The 20827-nt window shown below is 38.9% G+C and overlaps 1 protein-coding gene across 2 annotated transcripts in view; it reads right to left on the bottom strand.

Annotated features, from left to right (window-relative positions):
- Window positions 1-20827, bottom strand: part of KCNH1 (potassium voltage-gated channel subfamily H member 1) — a 180121-nt gene that overhangs the window by 66775 nt on the left and 92519 nt on the right. For both annotated transcript variants that reach the window (XM_071426719.1, XM_071426708.1), the window contains exon 10: window positions 10787-10983. In XM_071426719.1, coding sequence (XP_071282820.1) covers window positions 10787-10983 — 197 coding nt within the window. The remainder of the gene's footprint in view (window positions 1-10786; window positions 10984-20827) is intronic.

The following is a 20827-nucleotide window of genomic DNA, read 5'->3' as shown; positions in this document are numbered from 1 at the left end:
TAGAGCCCTCAAGAGAGCCCTCAGAAGAACTATGGAGACCTGGCTGAGGCACACAGAGGGGAAGGACCTCCTTTGTCTCACTGTCCAAGAGCTCATAGTTATGATAAAAGTCTCAACTTTTCAGCAAGAAAACAGGAAAGAACGTTTCAGCAAGAAAAGAGGACCTGGAGGAAACATTTGGTCTGGGGCAAGGATCACAAAGTCTCTACATAACAAGCTCCAGAACTTAGCTTCTTCTGTTTTCCTTTTTTTGCTTGCTTTCCCATGGGGACCAGTTATTTCAGCTTTCATTGCAGTGCCAAAAAGGATCAATTGGATCACTTAGATCATAAAGTTTGATTGCTCAAGCATGTAGGTTAGCCAATGTAACTCAGCTTTCATATTGCACAGTTATCTACGTTTTCTTTCCTTCATGGAGTACCTTGAACAGGTTGTGTTTGGATCTGCAGTCATATGAGTTCAACCCTTAGTGACCCTAGAGAAGACCAGAAGGTCAAAGCTGTTATGCCAGGAAATCATTTCCTTTTAATAAGTTTTGTCCTGGACCCAGCTGCTTCCCAGACCAGAAAGATCATTTTTAGAAAAAAATGATACAGGAGGGTATCAAGTCACTGTTCTGTCATTTGCTTGGTCAGTAGTGCTTTACAGTGAAGCACCATGTTATACCAAAACATAAACCCACCAGGCCACAGAGGTTACCACGGCATTAATAAAATTAGTACAATTATAATACATGATAGAATGTGGCACACACATGCAAAAAAGCCTGGGCAGCAGCATGAATATATTAGAAAGAGTGTGTGACATTGGAATTACTTGGGAGCTTCAGCAGTTAAGTCAGTCACTGTATTTTTTTTACACATATATATATATATATATATACACACACTCTTACACACAGACAGAGATGGCAGGCACCAAAAAAACCCTTGTACCTTGTTTTTTAAATTGGAAACACAGAAAAATTTTCAAACTCTCGCCATTCAGGCCATTCAGTCACAGTAAGCAGATAACTGCTTTGGAGAAAGGGTAGTAATTCCTTGAATTCTCCTGGAAAGTCTCCTCTTTGCAAGCTTGGTGGAGGATTGGACCAAAGGACCTCATTCCACTTGACTGTGAGCAGGTGGTGGAGTGCACACGCATACTGAACACACCACACAGAATATTGAACACACCACACAGACTGACTACATATTGCACTTCTACTTCTCTAAATCAACACATTAGTAAGGAAAAGCATAAGTTTAAAATTGGGATTAATCCTTCCTTTCACTGTTTTCACAAGGAAGACTAGATTCCCAGACTGTGTAAGAGAAGCTACACTCTTTTGGATTATTGTCTTCTGTCCCTGGTGGTGGGCCAACATTTAGAACTTCCTCAGTTCCTAGGAAATGCATTTTCTATTTTAAAAAGGCTTGGGGGAGCTATTCTGGGGAATCCTCATTCACTCTGAATAACCTTTCTCTGTATTAAAATTATTTCTACGCTTTAGTCTATGTGGGTGGAGGAGGGTAAAAATCAAAGTAATGCATTTTCTTCTGTTGGGATAAACAAGTTGGTGTGGGTGTGTGTCTCATGTTTAAATGAGACAAAACCTTTTTTTAATGTCAACTTTCTATTACTCATCTGAAAATAGCTTCACAAAAGCCAAATGTGTCTTTTTTAAGGATTAAAAGAGTATGAAAACAAATTTTATTTTAATTCACCATCAACCTTGTTAAGGGTATTTTTCATCTACTCAAAACAGCTTTCTCATTTATAGAAAAACTTTACAAACACTCGACAGATTTCAAAAAAGTCGCAATTTTTTATTTTATATTTAAGACTGAGTATTTTATGGGTCACTGATAAAAAAAAAACATTTCAAAGACAATTCAAGCAGGTCTCCTCAAAATGTGATAAAAACAAACAAAGCATCAATTCAGTTTCTGGATTGATGAATGAAGTGCTTAACCCCAATTTCTGGTTGACCAGAACGCTCTCTGTTTACTGCATTTTCCTTCCAAGTACTGACATAGAATTGGAATGTCTTTATTGACTTAACATTGACATAGTTTTCCATGTTTTTATGTTTCCACATGTTTTTATGTTAGAAAACACATTGTCAAATAGTCAAAATTCTGGGCTTACAAATTTAGTCAGCACAAATTTAATTCCTAATTCAGTGATCAGAGTGCAAATGATAGTTAAGAATTTAGTGACCAGCATGGGAAAACCTATAAATCTACAATAGCACAGAATAGGAAATATTCTCTTTACTGAAGATACCTCAAGGCAGTTATGGTTTTAGCATCAGCTTCATAAAAGAATTATATTCTTCCATTTTAAGGTGATTTGGAAGTTGAATTTCACCCATAACAGCTCTTCCATCAATTTTATTGATGATTAATAATATCTATTGATGACTGCATTACTTTTAATGGGATTTGCTAGTGAATGGCCTATCAGAACTTCAACAACTCAATATTTCTATGAAGAAATACACAGCTTGCTCTGCATGGCATACTAAGTTACTTCTTTATAACAACTGCGCAGACATTATACTACAGCACCTAAATGTATGAAAATTACTCATTATTCATAGTAGCAGAAGGCATCTCAAACATGTGATGAATTCATTAAATCAGTTTAGAAGGGATTAGTCATTTAAGAGCATTCTGAAGAAGCATTTTGCTACTTACCCGCAGAGCTTTATCTAAGTCACAGCTAAAATTTACATGACAACATAGCATGCAGTGAGCAACAGAACAGCTTCGTTGTGCAGCTTGGGTCTATGTGGTGAGGGTTTGATAGCAGACAGGCTGCAGAGGTGGCTTCTGTGAGAAGGCACCAGGACCTGTCCCCATGTAGGACCCAGCAAGTTGTGGTTTGCTCCAAGGCAGACCTGGCTGAGCCCATCAGCAATGGCAGCAGCACCTCCAGGGTAACACATTTAGGAAAGAGTAAAAAAGCACTGCTGCACTACAGCAGCTGAGAGAGAGAAGTGAGAACATGTGAAAGAAACTCTGCAGACAACACTGGCAGAGAAGAAGGAGGGGGAGGAGGCACTCCAGGGGCTGGAGCAGAGATTTTCCTGCAACCCATGGTGATGACCATGGTGGAGACTGTGGAGCTGCAGGTTATCCCCTCTGGCTCATGGAAGCCCACGGTGGAGCAGACATCCACTTGCACGCACTGAGGGGGCCTAGGAAGGAGCAGGTCCTCCCTCTGGCCAGGACCTGTGGCTCCCCAGGGGATGCATGCTGGAGCAGCTCGGGAAGGACTGCCCCCTGTGGAAGGGATCTGCACTGGGAAGTTCCTGAAGAACTGCTGCCTGTGGGAAGGACACACATTGGACAAGTTTCTGAGGGACTGTCTCCCATGAGAGGGACCTCACGCTGGAGCAGGGGAAGAGTGTGAAGAGAAAGGAATGGCAGAGAACAAGCATTATGAACCAACAACAACCCCCATTCCCCACCTCCCTGTACTGCTCAGGGGAAGGAGACAGAAGACTTGGGAGTGAATTTGTGCCTGGGAAGAAGGAAGAAATGGGCAGAAAGTGTTTTTTAGATTTTTTTCCTTATCTGTCATAATCCCACTCTGATTAATTTGTAATAAATGAAATTATTTGTTTTGCCCTTGATGGCAATTGGTAAGTGATCTCCTTGTCCTTATCTTAACTCACAAACCTTTCATCTTATTTTCCTCTCCCTGTTCTGTTGAGAAGGGGGAAGTGATAGAGAGGCTTGGTGGGCACCTGGTAACCAGCCAAGGTCAACCCACCACAGTGTTTTATACTTCTTAGTTAATTATGTTTTCTACTGTACATACACATCCTCACTATGTAAACTATTTGTAGCCAGATATTCCTCTCTCTAGGGCTCCAGGCCATAAACATTAAATAGAACAGAAACAAGTTTAGAAATTTGGAACTTTTGGAAAATAGATAATGGAATTACTTTGGCATGAACACAATCACATACATCAACAACCACTGTGGGTGTATGAATGTTAAAGGCTTGCAGCTCATCAAATCTTCTCTAAGGGTGAGTGGTAACACTTTACCTGGAGGGATCCAACAAACTACAGAGGAGGGGAAGGAAGAAATCCAAGGGCACATCCTCCTGAGAGCATGAGACTTCAATTAATTGACAGACATAGCACTAAAATCATCCACAGAAGATGTGTAAACTTTATGACACAAACAGTGCCTCAGAGCATTTTCAGTACAGTGTAAACTCTATTTGACCAAAATTCTGAGGGCTAGCTAGACAGTTCTCTGACAGAGACAGAAGTTAAGATGTCCAAGGCCAGAGAAAAGATGCAGAAATGCAATATGGAATCTTATAATGATGAACCAGAATAAAATACGTTTTGTTTAGATTGACATAAAGAAACTGTGTACACAAGAGCATCCAACTCCCTGAACAGCTTTTAAAAAGCAGCATGGGAAAGAACAGTGTGCTTAACTGTTAATTTACATTTGGACAGGTTTTTTTTGAAATTGACAACTTTGCCTCCTTGGGAATTTGGCATAATTCACAAGCCACAGGCCCTTCCAGACATCTCAGTCATGTCCAATGTCCTCAGTTTTCAGTGCTCTAAGATGCATGCCAGTCAAACATCAAAATCCTCTTCCCACAGGATTTGCGGGATTGTTTTGGTGAGTACAAACACAGGAGAAAAAAGCAGGCTGTCAGTTTGACCATTATGAAATCCATCATCAAATGGGACAATATTCCAAAATTAAAACCTTTCTCTTCTCAGTGTAAGAAAGCTTTGTTGAAACCTTCCAGCAATTCTGGTTTTTGTGTACCAGAAAAAATTCTGGGATACCATTTTGAACCTCTATCATGAAAAAGAATTTTAAAACTTGTCATGTGAAAAGGCAGAATATAAGGCCAAGGACTGCCCCTTTGAAAACAAACTGCTACCAACACTCCCTGAGATTTAAAATCGGGGCTTGAGGCACTCCTAGCTGAAATGTATGATTTGAGAGAGGTTCTCTCTCTAGTTAGAGCTTACACTATCAAAAGAAGAAAGATTTAGGCTAATGCTGAAGAGGAAAGCACAATTACATTTTAAAATTGCTTTTTGAAAGAGATGCTGGGAGTCCTGTCCACTGGCACAGCTGGAATACCATAGAATACACACACATGTACAAAAGCAAGCAATCTTACACCGCCAAGGAGAGAGACTATTCTGTTACAATCGCTGCTCTCTCAAGTATGTTCTGACTAGGAGCTTTGGCTCTAACTCACTAAATTATGTTTGATTTGTAAAAATGCAGAACATTCTTTGCCACTTCTTTCACTCCAACAAAATCCCAGTAACACACCTAGATCCTACTGCCTTCCTTCTTTTATATCAGGGTACGAATTTCAGCTTCTGGGAAAGCTACTTGTGCTTTCTATCATGACACTCCAAAGTATTCAGAATTAGTCATTTAATCTCTATCCAGGCTAAAATGGCTTACTAGAGAAATCTCAGCTTAATAAATTATGTATTAGAATTCTCCCTTTTATGTAGTGTGAGCAGACATTTGAGCTATAACATCATTTATGGCTGCAGCAGAATGAAATGAGCAAATGCAGGGTGGTACAACCCAGTGCAAGTTAATATTGCTCACAAAGCTCGTGCACATGGAAAGAAGCAACTGCCAAGGCCAGAACATTTGCCAAAGGCCTTTCCCATTCTTAAAGACAGCAAACTTGCACCCCACCACAAGCCAAAGACAGGCAGCTATGGAGGAAGCTTTTCTCTTCTTATAGCTCTACCAACCTGGAGCTATGACATCCAGTTTGGAAACCCAGAAGCATTTAAATATTTGGTGGGAACAACCAGACTGCTCCATCCAGCCTGTGAATCCTGCTGCCCTCCCAGCTTGCAGCATTTCTTTTGTCCAGCATACCCTTCATGATGGTGAGTTTGTCACTTGACTATCCCACAATACCCCCCAGTGTCTACACTCTGGTTCCCCTCAAAGATTCCAAAAATGGAGAGAAACACCAAGTTAACGTGCTGCTTTAATTTCAGAACATTGTTACAGCAAGTATTGCTCTGAAAAACCTCTCTCAGTTTCCTTTCAGCTGCAAAGTCTTCAAGTCCAACACATAGCACCTGCAGACAAGACTGCAGTTTCAGTTTCTTAGGAGGGTGGAAAGAGAGATGCAGCAGATGATTATCCCCCTGTTCCCACTTAGATGAAAATTTCAGTGACTGGCAGCAGGAGTTAATTAAAGGTCTGCTTTCTCCTTTCCTTTAGGAAAAATAAAAAGTTTCCTAAGTCTGAGCTCCACTCTGAGGTAACTAGACAACTAATAACTTCAGGAGGGATTTTAGTCACTTGAGGAAACTGCTCAGGGAGTCACCTGACAGCAAGCTGACACTTTCAGAAAAGAGGATATTTCACTGGCATTTGTTGAGAAAGTGAGTGAAAGGAAACTGCTTTCACAGCACAGACAAGGACAATAATGACATGCCAGGCACAGAGCACTGGAAAATTTTCCCTTGGCCACAAAGTCTTTTAAGTGTCACAGGCAGTAACCTTTTACACCTGCAGACCTGTTCTGTGGAAGGCATAGAGGGGATACACAGACCAGAAGTGTCCTGCCCTCGCAGCCTCAAACCACATTCAAGTATGAAGAACAGCACAAGGCACGTTGCGTTTTACTTTGCCTAAATCCAGCTCTAGATTTAGCTAAGGTCAAGACCAACTGAGCAGTCTGGGTGCCTTCCAATGTACCTGCATGTCTGCTTATTTCTGTCACACTCATCAGCAGTGGGTCCAGACCAGCAATGGGGGAACATTCCTTCACTGGCACCAAAGGGCCTGGGACAGGGAGCTCCACTCCTCCAGGGATCACCAGAGGAGACCCTGCACCCAAGGAATATGTGAATATGGCTAAAATAATGGAGTGTAACTGTAAGAGTGATTTCATGCCTTGAAATGCTTTGAAAAGAGTTTCAGCAGGTTTGTTTCTACCCCAACTGGCTTCAGCAATGGCATTGAAACAATTGGATCGGGTTGGATGTTGGCTGAGTAAACAAGCTAATGTCACATCCACTGCAATCAGTGATATGTTGACAGATGTTAATAGTGTTACACATGCTACCCTTCAAAATAGAGCAGCAATTGATTTTCTTTTACTGGCACATGGACATGGTTGTGAGAAATTTGAAGGATTGTGTTGTATGAACCTGTCAGATCATTCTGAATCCATCCACAAAAGCATACAGAACATGAAAGATTTGACAGCTCAAATTAAAGAAGATGGTGGATCATGGTTAGATGATTTGTTCCAAGAAAGGAGCTTTGCACCTTGGCTAAGAGAAGTTTGTAAGATAGGTCTCTATGTGTTGGGTGTTTTGGTAGTTACATTAGTAGTAATACCTTGCATACTTTGGTGTGTACAACAAATGATGGACAAAACTATCAAAGAAGTTTTTATCACACAAGAGAGAGAGGTAGGAAATGGATTCACAGAGTTCTCAAAATCTCACAGAGATGGTGGATGAAGGTGTAGACACGGAGGAAAGTTTTGAATTCAGGCCTTGAAATCGACAGGACTTTTTCGAACAACAACCTGTAATTATTGTCAGGCATGACTTATGCCCTTTGAACTGACTGGACTTCCACAGCATTAAAATTGCCATGTGGTGATATAGCAATGCTTAGTGTGAGTAAAAAGATGCTTTAAGTAAGTAATAAGCAGATATACTATAATAAAGCTACGAAAGGCAAAGTAGTTAATAAACGACACAGTTACAAAGGTTTCTTTTTAGGTGAACCAAGAGGGGGAATGTGGGAATCCATAAAATCAGAAGGTTTTGGGAAAGCTGCAAAAGGCAGGCCTCAGGGACAGCAGAACTATGATTAGAGCTAAGCAGTAGCTATGAGATAGGTCAGCAGAAAAATTAAGTAAGTAGTAGAAAAGTAAGGACAAATAGAACAATGGTCTGTGCATTAACACTTGTCTAGAATAACTCCCTAAGCTACAGTTATCTAGCAAGATGTTAGGAAGTTCTAAGCTTAATAAAGGAGCTCTGTGCATTGTGTTCAAGGCTTACAAGCAGGTATTGTATTTGAAATAAGCAGGCATTGTTTTAACCAAAGGTACCTGTGCTTATAGAGGTTGGATAGAACTACTGTCAATATGCTTTTGTTTTGTGTGATTGGGCAAAAAACTTAAAAAGTAAGTTGTAACATTAAGTTTTTTGTCTGCTGCCTGGGATGTGAGCTGATGGCATCTTCCCATTGTCATAGCCATGTAATGAGACTGATGCTGGAAAATAAAACAGCTCAAGGCACGTTCCTGAGCAGTCCTGTCCCGTTTGTGATTTGTACAGAGACCCCGGCCGGGGATGAAGCTGAGTGAAACCAGGCTACAAAGCACCCAGCCCTGCACAGCGGGACTCAGTACCACAGCCAGCTACAGGCATCTGTGCCCTGAAGATGGGGACACCTCACTGGAATAACCGAGTCTAAAAATATGAGATCTTTCTGAAAAAAATCCCCAAAGCTACTTTTTCATGTATTTGGAATCTGGGAGGAATATACAGTATCTACATTTCAACTAGTTGAACACTTTTGGAGCCAGAGATGGAACTGTTTATCGAAATGAAAAGTGTAATTCTGGTATTTATACTCTAAAGGATATGCAATACATCACAAATGTAACCAACAGAAGGTAGCAGTTCATCTTAATTCTACAAAATTCCATTTGTAGAAATAGACCAGAGAAGTGTTAGAAGTGACAGGCTGGGGAGCTATTTCTATAAAACCCAAATCACAGATATTTAAACCAGAATAAATTCCAAATTCTAAAAAGTTGCCTTTTAAAGTGCATCACCTCAAATCACTAAAGTATTGTACCTTCCACGCATTTCCAAGAGCATATATGATTCACATTATTTAACATTTGCATTCTGATTGCAATCAGCTTTCTTTTAATAAAATAGTGTTACAGTCTGTTAACTTAGAACCATCAAATTCTCACTTCCATTATCAATCAATGCCACTTTTCTGCTGACTGCAACTCAATTAAAATCCAATTATTTGAATAACTGGATGGAAATTGCTATCATAAGATGTACATTTTTATTAGGAACATTTTGTGTAGAAAATTGACAGCACAGAATTTCTGATGCTACAGTATGAAAACGTTTCATAACCTGGGCTGGGAAAAGCAATGCCAATAAATATAGAGGGACAGTGGCACTTCTGGAGTAGGTATTTGATTCTAAAGCTGGGCCTTTTGGCTCAGATCAGGTCCAAAATGATGTGAATTCTACTAGCATTACTATGAGTTTTGAAAAAGTTGGTCCTTCTAAGCCTCAAAGCTTGCTATTTCTACAGATTTTAAGAAAGAGAAAAGTAATTATATATTCTGAGAGCATCTTACCACATTAGCCATGGAGTTAATCATAAAATATGTCAGTCAGTGATACTGATTCTTGAGGTGACAGCAATGTCAAATTCTTTCATTTAATTTATTTCTTACATTAACTAAGACCGAGTAAGGAGCTGTTTATTAAGAGGACATCTCTCTTAATATGCTTGCAGCTGTGTACCTTCACTTGAAAAAAATTACTTAGGAGGAAATCCCCAAGTATAAATTTGCTTCTTAGTTTTTAATCACATCAATTTTCTACCAGAGCTCTGATTTATTTCACCAAAGTGTGGATCACACATTCTTCTTTCATCCAACACTAAAAAGCTGAATTCTTTTATACTGATAACATATGGAGATAAAAAATACCATCACACTACTTTACTTTCTGTATGCCAACTCTATATATTAAAAAAAAATCTTTAAAAATGTCTAGTTGTAAAGTGTAATTTTATAAAATAGATTTAAAATATTAAAAGATTTCTCTTTTTTCAGGTCTAATTATCTAGGAGTCACTTGGCACCTGGAAATTACTATGGAGAATCATTTTTAGGAACAAAAAAGTTTCCTATCAAACATATTTCTTTAGCTGATCTCAAATACCCCTATAAAGCAAGTACAGGTTCTCTAATGTATTTCTTTTCAATGTATTATTATTGTCTTCTACTTTGCATCATAAAATCCTATCATCTGATTTATACCCACTACAGTTTTAATAAATTTCTGCAGAGGTTGTTCACTGAAGATTACACAGAGGATTTAAACTGGGCTATTAGATTATGATTACTTGCATTTGACAAAATAACTTTAAACGGCACACAACAAGGAATGAAAAGAGCCAAAAAATCAAGGATAAGAAAATGGAAATGTTATAGATAAGCAAAGTAATTCCAAAATGTGATTTATAATAAAAGGAACAACTCTTGATAGAATGTCATGTTTATATTACTTTTCCATCATGTCTACTGTACTTGACTTTTGTTCCATATATTATATTTTGTATCTTCCCTGTCATTTTCCTTGTGATTTCAGGAAACACCTCTAAAATCTTTTTTGCTGCTTTACAACTCAAGTTGCACTAAGTAGTGAACACTGTTTATCACAAGGGCATGACAGTTTTCATAGATGCTGGAACCCGTTTACTTCCTGGAAATGTATAATACTTTCACATACACACAGTCTAGCTCCCTCTGAAGCTAGCACTGGAATAAATACTCATAGACTTTTGACTCTATATGCCAGCAGGCAAGCTGGCATATAGACTCTATATGCCTCTTAGGCAAGCTCTGAAAAGTCATCTTATAAAAAGGATTCACAAAAAATTCCAGAATTCAAGCCATTCAGTTTTTTTTATGCAGACAGTCCTTAAAAGTGAGATCATATACACGATGTATGTTAAAATCACAGCTACTTACCCTTTTTCTCAAGTTGTAGGTCAAAATGAGATTTCTGGAGAAGGAGTGTGAAAAGGCAGTGTAGAACTCCAGCACTTTCTGCAAGGCATCCCTTTTAATCACATGAAGATCACAGTAAGTCAAAGCCCTTACATTAGCACAGGACTGCGCGAGAGTCGACTCCTTCCAGAACACATCACCAAAAACGTCTCCTTTGCCTACAGAAAATCAACAGCATTGCTTTCATTAACAGCACTATTTCCATCAAAAATATAAAAGAACAGACATCTCATTCATGCAGTCGTTTCTTCTACTTTTGCACTCAGGAAAAAAAAAAAACTGTCGGGGAAAAAAACAACTTTGAAATATTTAACTGATAACTTTTTTCCATTATCTTTTTCTTAATTACAACAGCCTAGCAAAACTTCATAAGAATAAATCATACTTTAAAAGTGTTCTATGTGACAAGTCTCCTTTAAATATCAAGAAAGGTCTTTTTCTAAAAATCAAGAAAAGTGCTTCATTCTCAGTTCATGTTTTCTTCTGATCCCTTTCAAAGAAATTAATTAAGAGGAAATATTTTTTCCCTTCCTCCTCTTAGCTGTCACACAAAGGATCTGTTTCTTACATCTGTGTTGCTGATTTTTCTTTATCTGGCTAACATTTACCCACTGTTGTGTCAATAAAATCATCCTGTATCACACATCAGTGCAGCTACAGGCTGCAGCTAAACAGAGTCCAAACCAAGAAGAGTACAATTAGTTATACCCAACATAACAATGACAAGGCATGAAAGTTCAGCTGTTTCTCACTGGAAGGAAGAAAGGATCCATTTCCTCACACCCTTCCCATGTGCATGTCTGTATGAGCTCGGGGCAGCAGTGAAATTCCTGCTGTGGGATACTGCAGGATGGCATTTGCACCAGTCTGGGCACTACAGTGCAGGGCATGTACACCAAAATCCAGCTGAGGAGTGATCCTGAAATTGTCAGGATTTCACTGACTGCACCCCATTTAGGCTGGGCACAAATGGACTGTGTAGGAGAAAGTTACGAGTTCATTTACAAGAGTAAAGGTCTTTTTCCCCTCTGTTTTCCAATACATAATGCTAACAAAAAAGGAATATTCGCTTGTTACCTTGATAATGAAAAGCTATACTTTCCTTGTTTTGAAATTAGTTTTCCTCCCAAACTTCTGCTGTGCTATATCATCACTGCCCATCTCTCTTAAGACCAATGGCATGGAAATACATTCATATCTATCAAGTTGTGATAGGAATGGTCCCTTGTCTTATAAGTAATACCTTGCCTGCAGCAATTCTTAAATCCAAAGCCTCAAAATATGTATTAGTTTACTGACTTCACCCAGGTTCTTTTAGATTCCTTCCCTAAATAAATCATCATTTTTGAAAGCCTATATGAAGTCAATAGAACTATCATGAGTAAAGAGCTAAGAAAGAAAACTTCTAAATCAAACTCAAAATTTCCATCTCAGTCCTTCAGCTGTACTTCCACCCTTATCTAATCTCTTCCATTAGATGATAAGCATTTTTTCTTTGGGAAAAAGCTATCAGCTTGATGGTAAATGACCCTGAATTGCAAAAAGTTGTTATTAACTCTAATGTGTTGCCAGTCTTCCACAGAAGACCTACACCGCCCACATCACATGGATCAGTTTAGATCCTGACCGTTTTGGACTTTATTTTAATTTTAAATGTGTCTATACACTGAAACCACCTGTTCTGTTACCACATTTTTCACAAAATTAGATAAAGGCACCATAAAGATAACCTTTCTTTCACCTCTAGTCTCTTGCATAGTACAATGCCAACATCTGGAAGAGTACAAAAGCTTCATATCACCAAGAATGGTGGTAATCCCACAGACCAGTACAGTAAACACCTTTTCTTTTTAATAGCAATGACTTTTCACAGTTTCAATTATTTGTATGGTTTTTGTTAGCAGATACATTAAAAATGGCTAAAGAAAAAAAGCTTCCATGCAGTTGAAACAGATCATCTATAAGGCTTTCAGACAAACACACAATATATTCAAAACTGAAATGAAACAATTTTTACGCACCATAAAAACCGATATGCTTCACTGGGTAAAAATGGATTGTTTGCCTTTGGAATAAATATGCTTTTACTCACAATCTTCCAGGCAATTAGCTAAACAACTGTTTTAATTAACGCTCTAGAATCTATCAAGCATTGAATTGTGCCATCACTGATGAGCAACAGTTAGAGCTGGTAGTCCAAGCACAAGGGAGAGGAATTCTAGCTCATTTCTAAGTGTATTGCTTAACATCTCCAGACAAGCTTCCCTACCCTAAAATGACAACCATTATGTTACTGCCCCACAATAATGTGATGAATAATTAGTACAATCCAAGCACAAACACCATGGTGCTGCTGTGCCTACCTCAGAAAAAAGGTTCAACAGAAGATAGTTATGTCTTACTCTTGGAATTTAATTCTGCTTTTTCCATAACACAGAAAGACATGACTTTGTCCTTCACTTGTGGCAGCCACCACAGTTTCCCTTCACTATTTGTAACTCTTCCCTCTGAAAAAAATCTCCCTGCTGCAGTGTGCTGCCACCTCCCGTCAGAGGCAAGAGCAGCACAGGAGGGAGCTGGGTCTGCCGGGTGCCTGCTGAGCCAAACCAGAGAAAACCAACACATGAGTGACAAACTCAAGTCAAATCACAGAAGATCCTGCTTTTAAGAAACAAACTAAAAAAAAAACCCAAAAGAAATTGTGCTCTTTTCTTTCATTAAAAATCTTTCTTGAAGTTAACAGCCAGTGATCTAGCTGAAAATGAACCCTACACTGTACTTCAGTTTCCAAAGCAAGGCACATGCAAGCACCTCATTGCTTTATTTCTGTCAAGTCCATTTTCTAAATGATGTGTACCAAAAGTATCAAATGTGGTTGTCAGATTCTAAAAAAAATTGTTTGACATTTATAGAAAAATGAGACGGGGGGGGGTGGGGGGAAGGAGCAGTAGAAATCTATACAGCAAGAAGGAATTAAAATTCCACCCAGGACTACCTGCACTGCAATAGAACAATTGACCTCTTATGCATAATAAGGAATTGCACACCATCTCCCTTTGTCTATATGTTCTCCACAAAGTAAAATCAATCCCTGTGGGAAAAGGAATCAAAAAAAAAAATGGGGGCAGACTAAGTAGGTGTTTTATCAAAACCATCTGTAGTTGGAAAGCAAGAAGGGTATGGTGATACTTCTGAGTCAGAAGGTGGTTAGCAAAGTCCAAGGGCTGCCTTAAGGAACCTGAGCCAAAAGCATTTTTTTATACATAACTCCAGGCCTTAGATATTTCACCTTGCCTCTGAAGAAAGATTAAAAAGCCAGAGAAATGCAGATGGCCGTTTGTTTGTCAGTACTTTGCATTTCTCATTCCCAGCTTGCTGAATTCCAGATGTTTGCCAGGAACATTATCTGTCAATCACACTTAAAGTGGATGATCTAAGCTTTTACCATCAATCATTTATACTCCCTGCTGGATTTGTGGGCTGAGGACCTTTTCCACCATCAGCTCAGCATGCATTGGAAAGCCAAATAGTTTTCTGCCTTTTATGTTTCCTTGTTTGTTTTAATTATAATAACAAGTCCCCAAACCCAGATATATTTAAACTGTGAAGAAGTATTTTAGAAAACTGTCTGTTTCCATATTTAATATTTTCCAGTTTCTTCTCCACATCAAATTTGCTGTTTATCTTATAAGTGAAAAGATGATTTCTCTGTTACCACTGCCAATTCAGACTGAGTCAGGCATAAGGTCAGGCCACATCCACCCTGTCTCCTGAAAGCAGCACCAGTGGTGAAGATCTGATTATTGCAGCTTAGACATGTGTTCTGCTGATTCTGAGCAAAGAACCTCTCACATTACAACTGTACTGCCTTGATACCACAACAACTCTTGGCCTTGTCACTCTTACAAGAGGAAAGACTGAGGAGCTCTTCTCACAGGCAGAAGATACTCTACTCCAAAGCTCTACTCCAAAAAAATGACTCATGTGGAATATGTGTTTGGCTGACAACCAACTCAGTCCACTTTTGGGTTCTGGGTGTCTCAAAGTGCTGGTGCAGTTTTGGTGTGATAGCTGGGGGAGAAGATGAGGCTATGGATTCATGTATTGCAGGTCTTCCAAGGCAGTATGGATTTTGAAGGCATTCACATTGAGCCTATGGATTTTCAGTATATCAGACAAAATATTCACGTTTGAATCATTCTCAAAGCAATAGTAATCATTTTTACAGCAGCCACTAGCAGAATCTAGGTCATGTTGCTTCCCAATTTGCCTTCATCTGCATGTTTGAACAACAGAATTAGGACCTGACCTTGCCAGCAGATCCAAAGATCAGACAGAATGACCAAACATTGCTTATGGTTGAGCAAAGACTGACCAGACACTGCTCACCTCAGTGGCAATGCAGCACCAAGCATATCTTGGCAACCAGGTGTTTAGCAAACAGAGTTATCTGTGATGCTCATCCACAATGACTTTCCTGCACCAGAGAGCCAGAGCTCCCCAGAGCCCCCACACTGGCCTGCACCCTCAGGATTGCTCTCCACCTCCAAGCAGTGGGAGACACCAACTGCTATAAAAGCAAACACACGCATTTTCTAGGGTTAAACTCCCCCTGTGATCACCACATGATTATTTGGCTTCAACTGAAAATCCTTCCCTTCTCTCTTCCCTCATTTCCTCCAAACCTAAGGCATGCATTTTAAACTTTCCCACTTTACAGAGAGAAGAAAGATTCAAGGAAAGTAAAGATAATAGAGAAAAAGTAATTTTTCCCTCTTGGTGCATTAATGCAACAAAAACTGGCAGCCAGATAAAAGCAGAGCTACCATTTGGCATTGAGGTGGAGCATTCAGTGTCTGTCCTACAGATAAATTGCACAACTTGTCAGCCACTCAATAGCCTTAGTTTGGCTCTCCAGCACAGTACAGCTGGCAGGAGATGATGCATGGAAGTTGTTTGCTGCTTTGGATTTTCTTAAGATTTCTCAAGTGCAAACTGAGACACGTAATGAAAAGTGAATGACCAATTCTGCACTGCAGAGAATATACTATTTTTCATTAACCAGAGGTTTTCACTACTCTTTTCCTCTAATTAGACCACCAAAATGCCTGAGTATCTTTGCCACAGAAACCAAAGCAAGTGTTACAGAGATAAACTGAAGTTCCTCTTTCAGATTTGCCTGGTTCATAAACAGAAACACAGAGTATCTGTTCATGCTGTAAACCACAGCCTGGCAACATTTTGCAGACAGTTTACTACACAACTGCATCAATTTTCTCTGTTGAAACACGTTACTGTACAGACAAAATAAAAACATTTATTTTAGAGATGAGTAGCAACAACATGATTAAGTTACAGCTAAATTTTCTATTATTGTTGCTGTAATTAAGGTGCTTATTTGTCTCACAGAATACAGAATATAGAATTATATTTCACTACTTGATGTACTGTGAAGAAGAGTTTTAAACATCAACTGGGCCCTACCAGGTTTATTCACAAAAAAAGCCAGGAGGCTTCACCAGAATCTGCATCATTTATCCTTATTTGCATTTTAATGGTTACTATAAAAATGTTATAAGTATGTGGCCAGTCTGTACAAACTCAGAGGATATGGAGTAGTTCAGGTAACTGGAGTAATAAATATATTTGAATGTATTTGCATTGGTTAAGTAATAGGAAAAACACAGCTCAATTGTGTTGTCATTGCATGGGCAGTGCTAATTCTCTGACAAAAAAAAAAAAAAGAACAAACCTATTTAAGAGGTTCAAATTGCATTATCCTCTGAGTTACTTCCCTGATTACTTAGGGACTGGCTTTATATTCTAGGTATAGCTTTAAACATATCTTAAAGCCCCGAAATTGTATTCTTTTATTTCAGACAGAAAGGATTCACAAGAGTTTAAATAGCAAGTTTTGTGTTCAGAAATACAGAAAGTAAACATGTCGAAAACCTCATGAAATTTGCATCTATCTTGTATTTAATTTTATTTAGTACTTCTAGTAACTCCTTCAGTACAAATTTAACAATATTACAGAAACATATCTCTGAAAAAAAGTATTAATTTGAAATTTGGAGAAAAAGAAGAAAAGCTAGTGTTTCATGAACATTTTTTCAATTCTTTTTTAAGCTGTCTCTTCAGTGAAAAAATATTTATTCTTCCTCTTCCAAAATTCTGGGATAGAAACAAAACCCTACCCAAAAAAAAAAAGAAAAGACAAACGTTAGTAAATTAGTTCAGTGGTTCACCTGCCAGAAATCAGGGTCATTATAGAAAGCTGACTTCCTTGCTAAATTATAATTTCTACCTCTCCACGCCTCTTGTTGCAGTATGCACACAAATATGAGTGCAAGCCTTCCTAACACAGATATCCTGAGATATCAAGGGACATGCTGGAGAGACCCATATCAAGAGAGCCATATCAAGAGAGCCTCATCCCCACCAGATCTCAATTTCACCTTGCAGTGTCCTGGATCATTATTGCCAGACACTGCCAGCTTCCAAGAGAGACTTCTTCCACATGCAATGCTGTTGGACTATTTAACAGCACATTATGCAAAGGTGTATAAATTCAGCACAATAAAACATGAAACATGCCCAAAAGTTCCCTACTGAAGCCTCTGAATACTCCTCCTCCTCAGTTACTCCAGCAAGTCATCAAATGTTTTAAAAATCTGTTTTTGCAATACCCTGTGCACTCTTAAACCACCTACAAACAACAGTGGACAGGAGCTTTGGCAATTCAGGCTTTCAATGTCTGTCAGAAATTAGACACAGAACAAACAAGAAGTTTCAACAATGGCAAGTCCTGATATCAGCCCACCCCAGATGTCTGGAGGACAGGGATAAGGAGTACTCTGTCTGAAACCACCATGTGGGATAAACCTATATTTCTCAATAAGAGTTTTAGTGCTGCTCCTGCATCCACCATGAAATTAAAATTTTATATGAATGTAGACCTCTTTATGCCATGTCCTTTTAAAAAGTTTAGCTGCATCTCCATCTGTAATGCTTTTGCTAAGTGTGCCTGGACTTTCATTGAGCAAATCAGACTCTGAAAATTATTCCTTCAGTTGATGTTTATTGAATCACTTCACAGAAACATGCAACCTGTCCAACCTGCCTATATAAATCAATCTAAAAAAACCCCACCTTTCAACTATAAATAGAAAAAAGCACAATGGAACTACTGAGGATAAAGATGGATTTTAATTTCAATCATTCCTTTGTCAAAGCACTGCTGGTCATGTTTCAATCTTATTCAATAGCACAAACAATGCTGAGATGTTAGATACTGTCAGAAAACTCTTAATGCCTTCCATAATCCTGCAACCATTTCTTAAGCCTGAGAGCTCAGCAGCTTGGCATTTTTAACACAGAGAGGTGTACCTAAACCTAAAATTCAGGTGAAAAATGAAGCAGAAAAGTAAGGGACTTCTTCAAGGGCTTGGAATTAGGCTCTAAAATAACAGAGGCTCTAAAATAACAGAAGTAATCTTTGAAAATGGGTTACAACATAGAGGAGTTCAGGGAAAGCAGAGTTAGCTCAGGTACTAGGGACAGGCTGAAGATAGCAGCCTGGGCTCAGTTAACTTATCTGCCATCTTCAGGTCTGCTGAGAAGCAGTTTTCACACGACTGTGTGGAAGTTGCAATGTTTTCCATGGAGAGGGTCTAATGCAGACAAAACTTCTGCACTGCTATTGTCCCTCCTCTAAAAGAGACCATCCCTGTGGCACAGTTGCCCTTGCAGCTGGCACTGTCCTATCTGGATGCAAATCTGTCCCATCAAAATCTGAATGGGACAGATCTGAACAAAATGCTTACGGCTAAATGAGTAAGCTAAAGTAATTGTAAAGAAAACAAACAATTATTCTTATAACATTTCTTTAAGACTGCAATTAGATCAAATTAAATCAGCAGGAATTTCTCCACATAAAGCAAATGGAGCATTTAATATCCTGCTGAAACAAAACATGGCACACCAAAGTCCCCTACAACGTCATGTTAAAACCACAGTCTCCAATCTTGTCAACCTTGTAGCTTTGTAAATAACAATAAAAGATCTGTATTTCAGGGTCATGCAAATTTCACCTCCTCAGCTTCTGTGTGATCTTTATTGCAAATCTGTGTGCATCCTTTGTACACTCCCTGCCCCTCTCCCAGAAAATCCCATTCTTGACATTGTCTTACTGTACACTTATACCTATATATCTCCATGATGTTATTGCTTTTCAGCTTTGATAGCAGCAAAAGGACTAGCAAACGCAAACTGACCTGTTGGAGAAAAATTGTATTCCTTACTCACAATAAATTCCTGCCCTGACTTCCCTTCCTGTCTCATTCACTTTACCTGCCCTTTGTGGAGCCAGGAGTCAGACTCAACAATTCCCACAGGTCCCCTCCAACTCAGGATATTCTGTGATGTTAAACCAACAGCCAAGAAAAAGGTTTATTCTTTTGAAATTTTTTAGCTCAAATAAAGATAGCAAGAACATAAATGCAGAACAGCTGGAATGTAACGCTTGGGACAAACTGTTTGGTTGGAGGGTGTTGTTTTTTCTTTTTAATTAAATCTTCTAGTTAATGCTATTCTTCTCATCCAGTGCTCAGCTCTGAAGTCCACAGTGGTTTTCAGGGCTTTGGATTTTAGTTGTTAAACAAAAGCTTAAAGCTCCCTGTCTCTAATCAAGTCCACAAAACTAACCTCCAGTCTTACCATCCATACACACATTGGCTCCTTGCAGGAAGTGTCAAGACCATTTCAGCAGCTCTGAATATCTAATACAAGTAAAGACCTACTGCTCAGTCAAGCCCTCTAGGAGCCATTAATTGACAAATTTTGCAGCAGTCTGAAAATTTAAGTAAAAGACACTGCTTTCCCCACTGCTATCTAGAAAAAAAAAAAAAGTTTGCCACCCTAATTTTCAATAGTCTTCTCCTTCCTCTCTCTAGTTTTTTACTGGAATGTTTTCTTAAATGTCAGAAATTACCACAATTTCAGGCAGAAAGACTTTGAACCAACTTGGGTACTAACAAGATCTCCTATCCAGTCCTTCCATGTATTTCCAGAAAATACGTACAAAATGTTATTTTGGCTGCTAGTGACATTCTTTTCTGTAATTTTCATTGAATTACCTAAGCACACACACAGCTGGAGACATAGCACAGGAATCAGTACTTGTTCAAGCAATGGTAAGAAGATATTGAAAAGGTTCAGACTAAATGACTGGAGGGCAGCAAAGTGCCTTTTCCCCTGCATATTCCAAAGAAGGCCACAGTCAGACCTTATGGTCTGTGCCTGGAACACAGTTAATTCAGGAGGAATATTTTTAAGAAGTCATTTGATAAATTAAAACAGCCAATCTTCTGAGCATGAGTAGGTTTTAACTTTTCAAAGACCCACAGTAAAGTCAGGTTTTCAGATGTTCAGGGTCTTAGCCTGAAAGATCTGCTCCAAAACAGAGAAACTAGAGCTGCCAAATTAAGTGCACATAAACACTTGAATGTTTTTAACAGAGGAAACAAACCTTCTTATTTTTTCTAACCACATCAGGACAAATGGCTAAGTCTTTAAGCAAGAGTAGTTCAAAGAGACACTGTCAGTCTCAGGTGGATAAAGCAGCATCAGGCCAAGTGTGAGGGCTCAGGAAAGTTAAAAGCAAAACCAAGTTGAAAAGATTCTCTTAATGGAAGCCCTGCATGACCTGTGCTTCACTCAGATCTCTTCAGGGCAGGGACTGTGTCATTTGTCTCAGTCTTCCTCAAAGTGCTGAGTGTACGTCAGCACTTCATCCCACGCAGCAACAGCAGCGTCACTGGAAGAACAGCAAACTCCCAAAACCAGAATTTATTGTGCCTCATCCAGGCAGCTTCCAACCAGCTAAACTTCCCTTCTACATAATCCCACTCTCATACTTACACATTAACATAGAAAACATAGCAAGAGAGTGGCTTTTCCTGCTAGGTCGTCTTTTTCTGACTCATTTGTATTGGAATGAAT

This window comes from Agelaius tricolor, unplaced genomic scaffold (assembly GCF_023055355.1).
Source record: "Agelaius tricolor isolate 1412-34295 unplaced genomic scaffold, bAgeTri1.0.p SCAF_1, whole genome shotgun sequence".
Taxonomy (NCBI): Eukaryota; Metazoa; Chordata; class Aves; order Passeriformes; family Icteridae; genus Agelaius; species Agelaius tricolor.
The sequence above is the reverse complement of the archived record's forward strand: the minus strand, read 5'-3'. Positions and strand labels throughout refer to the sequence as shown.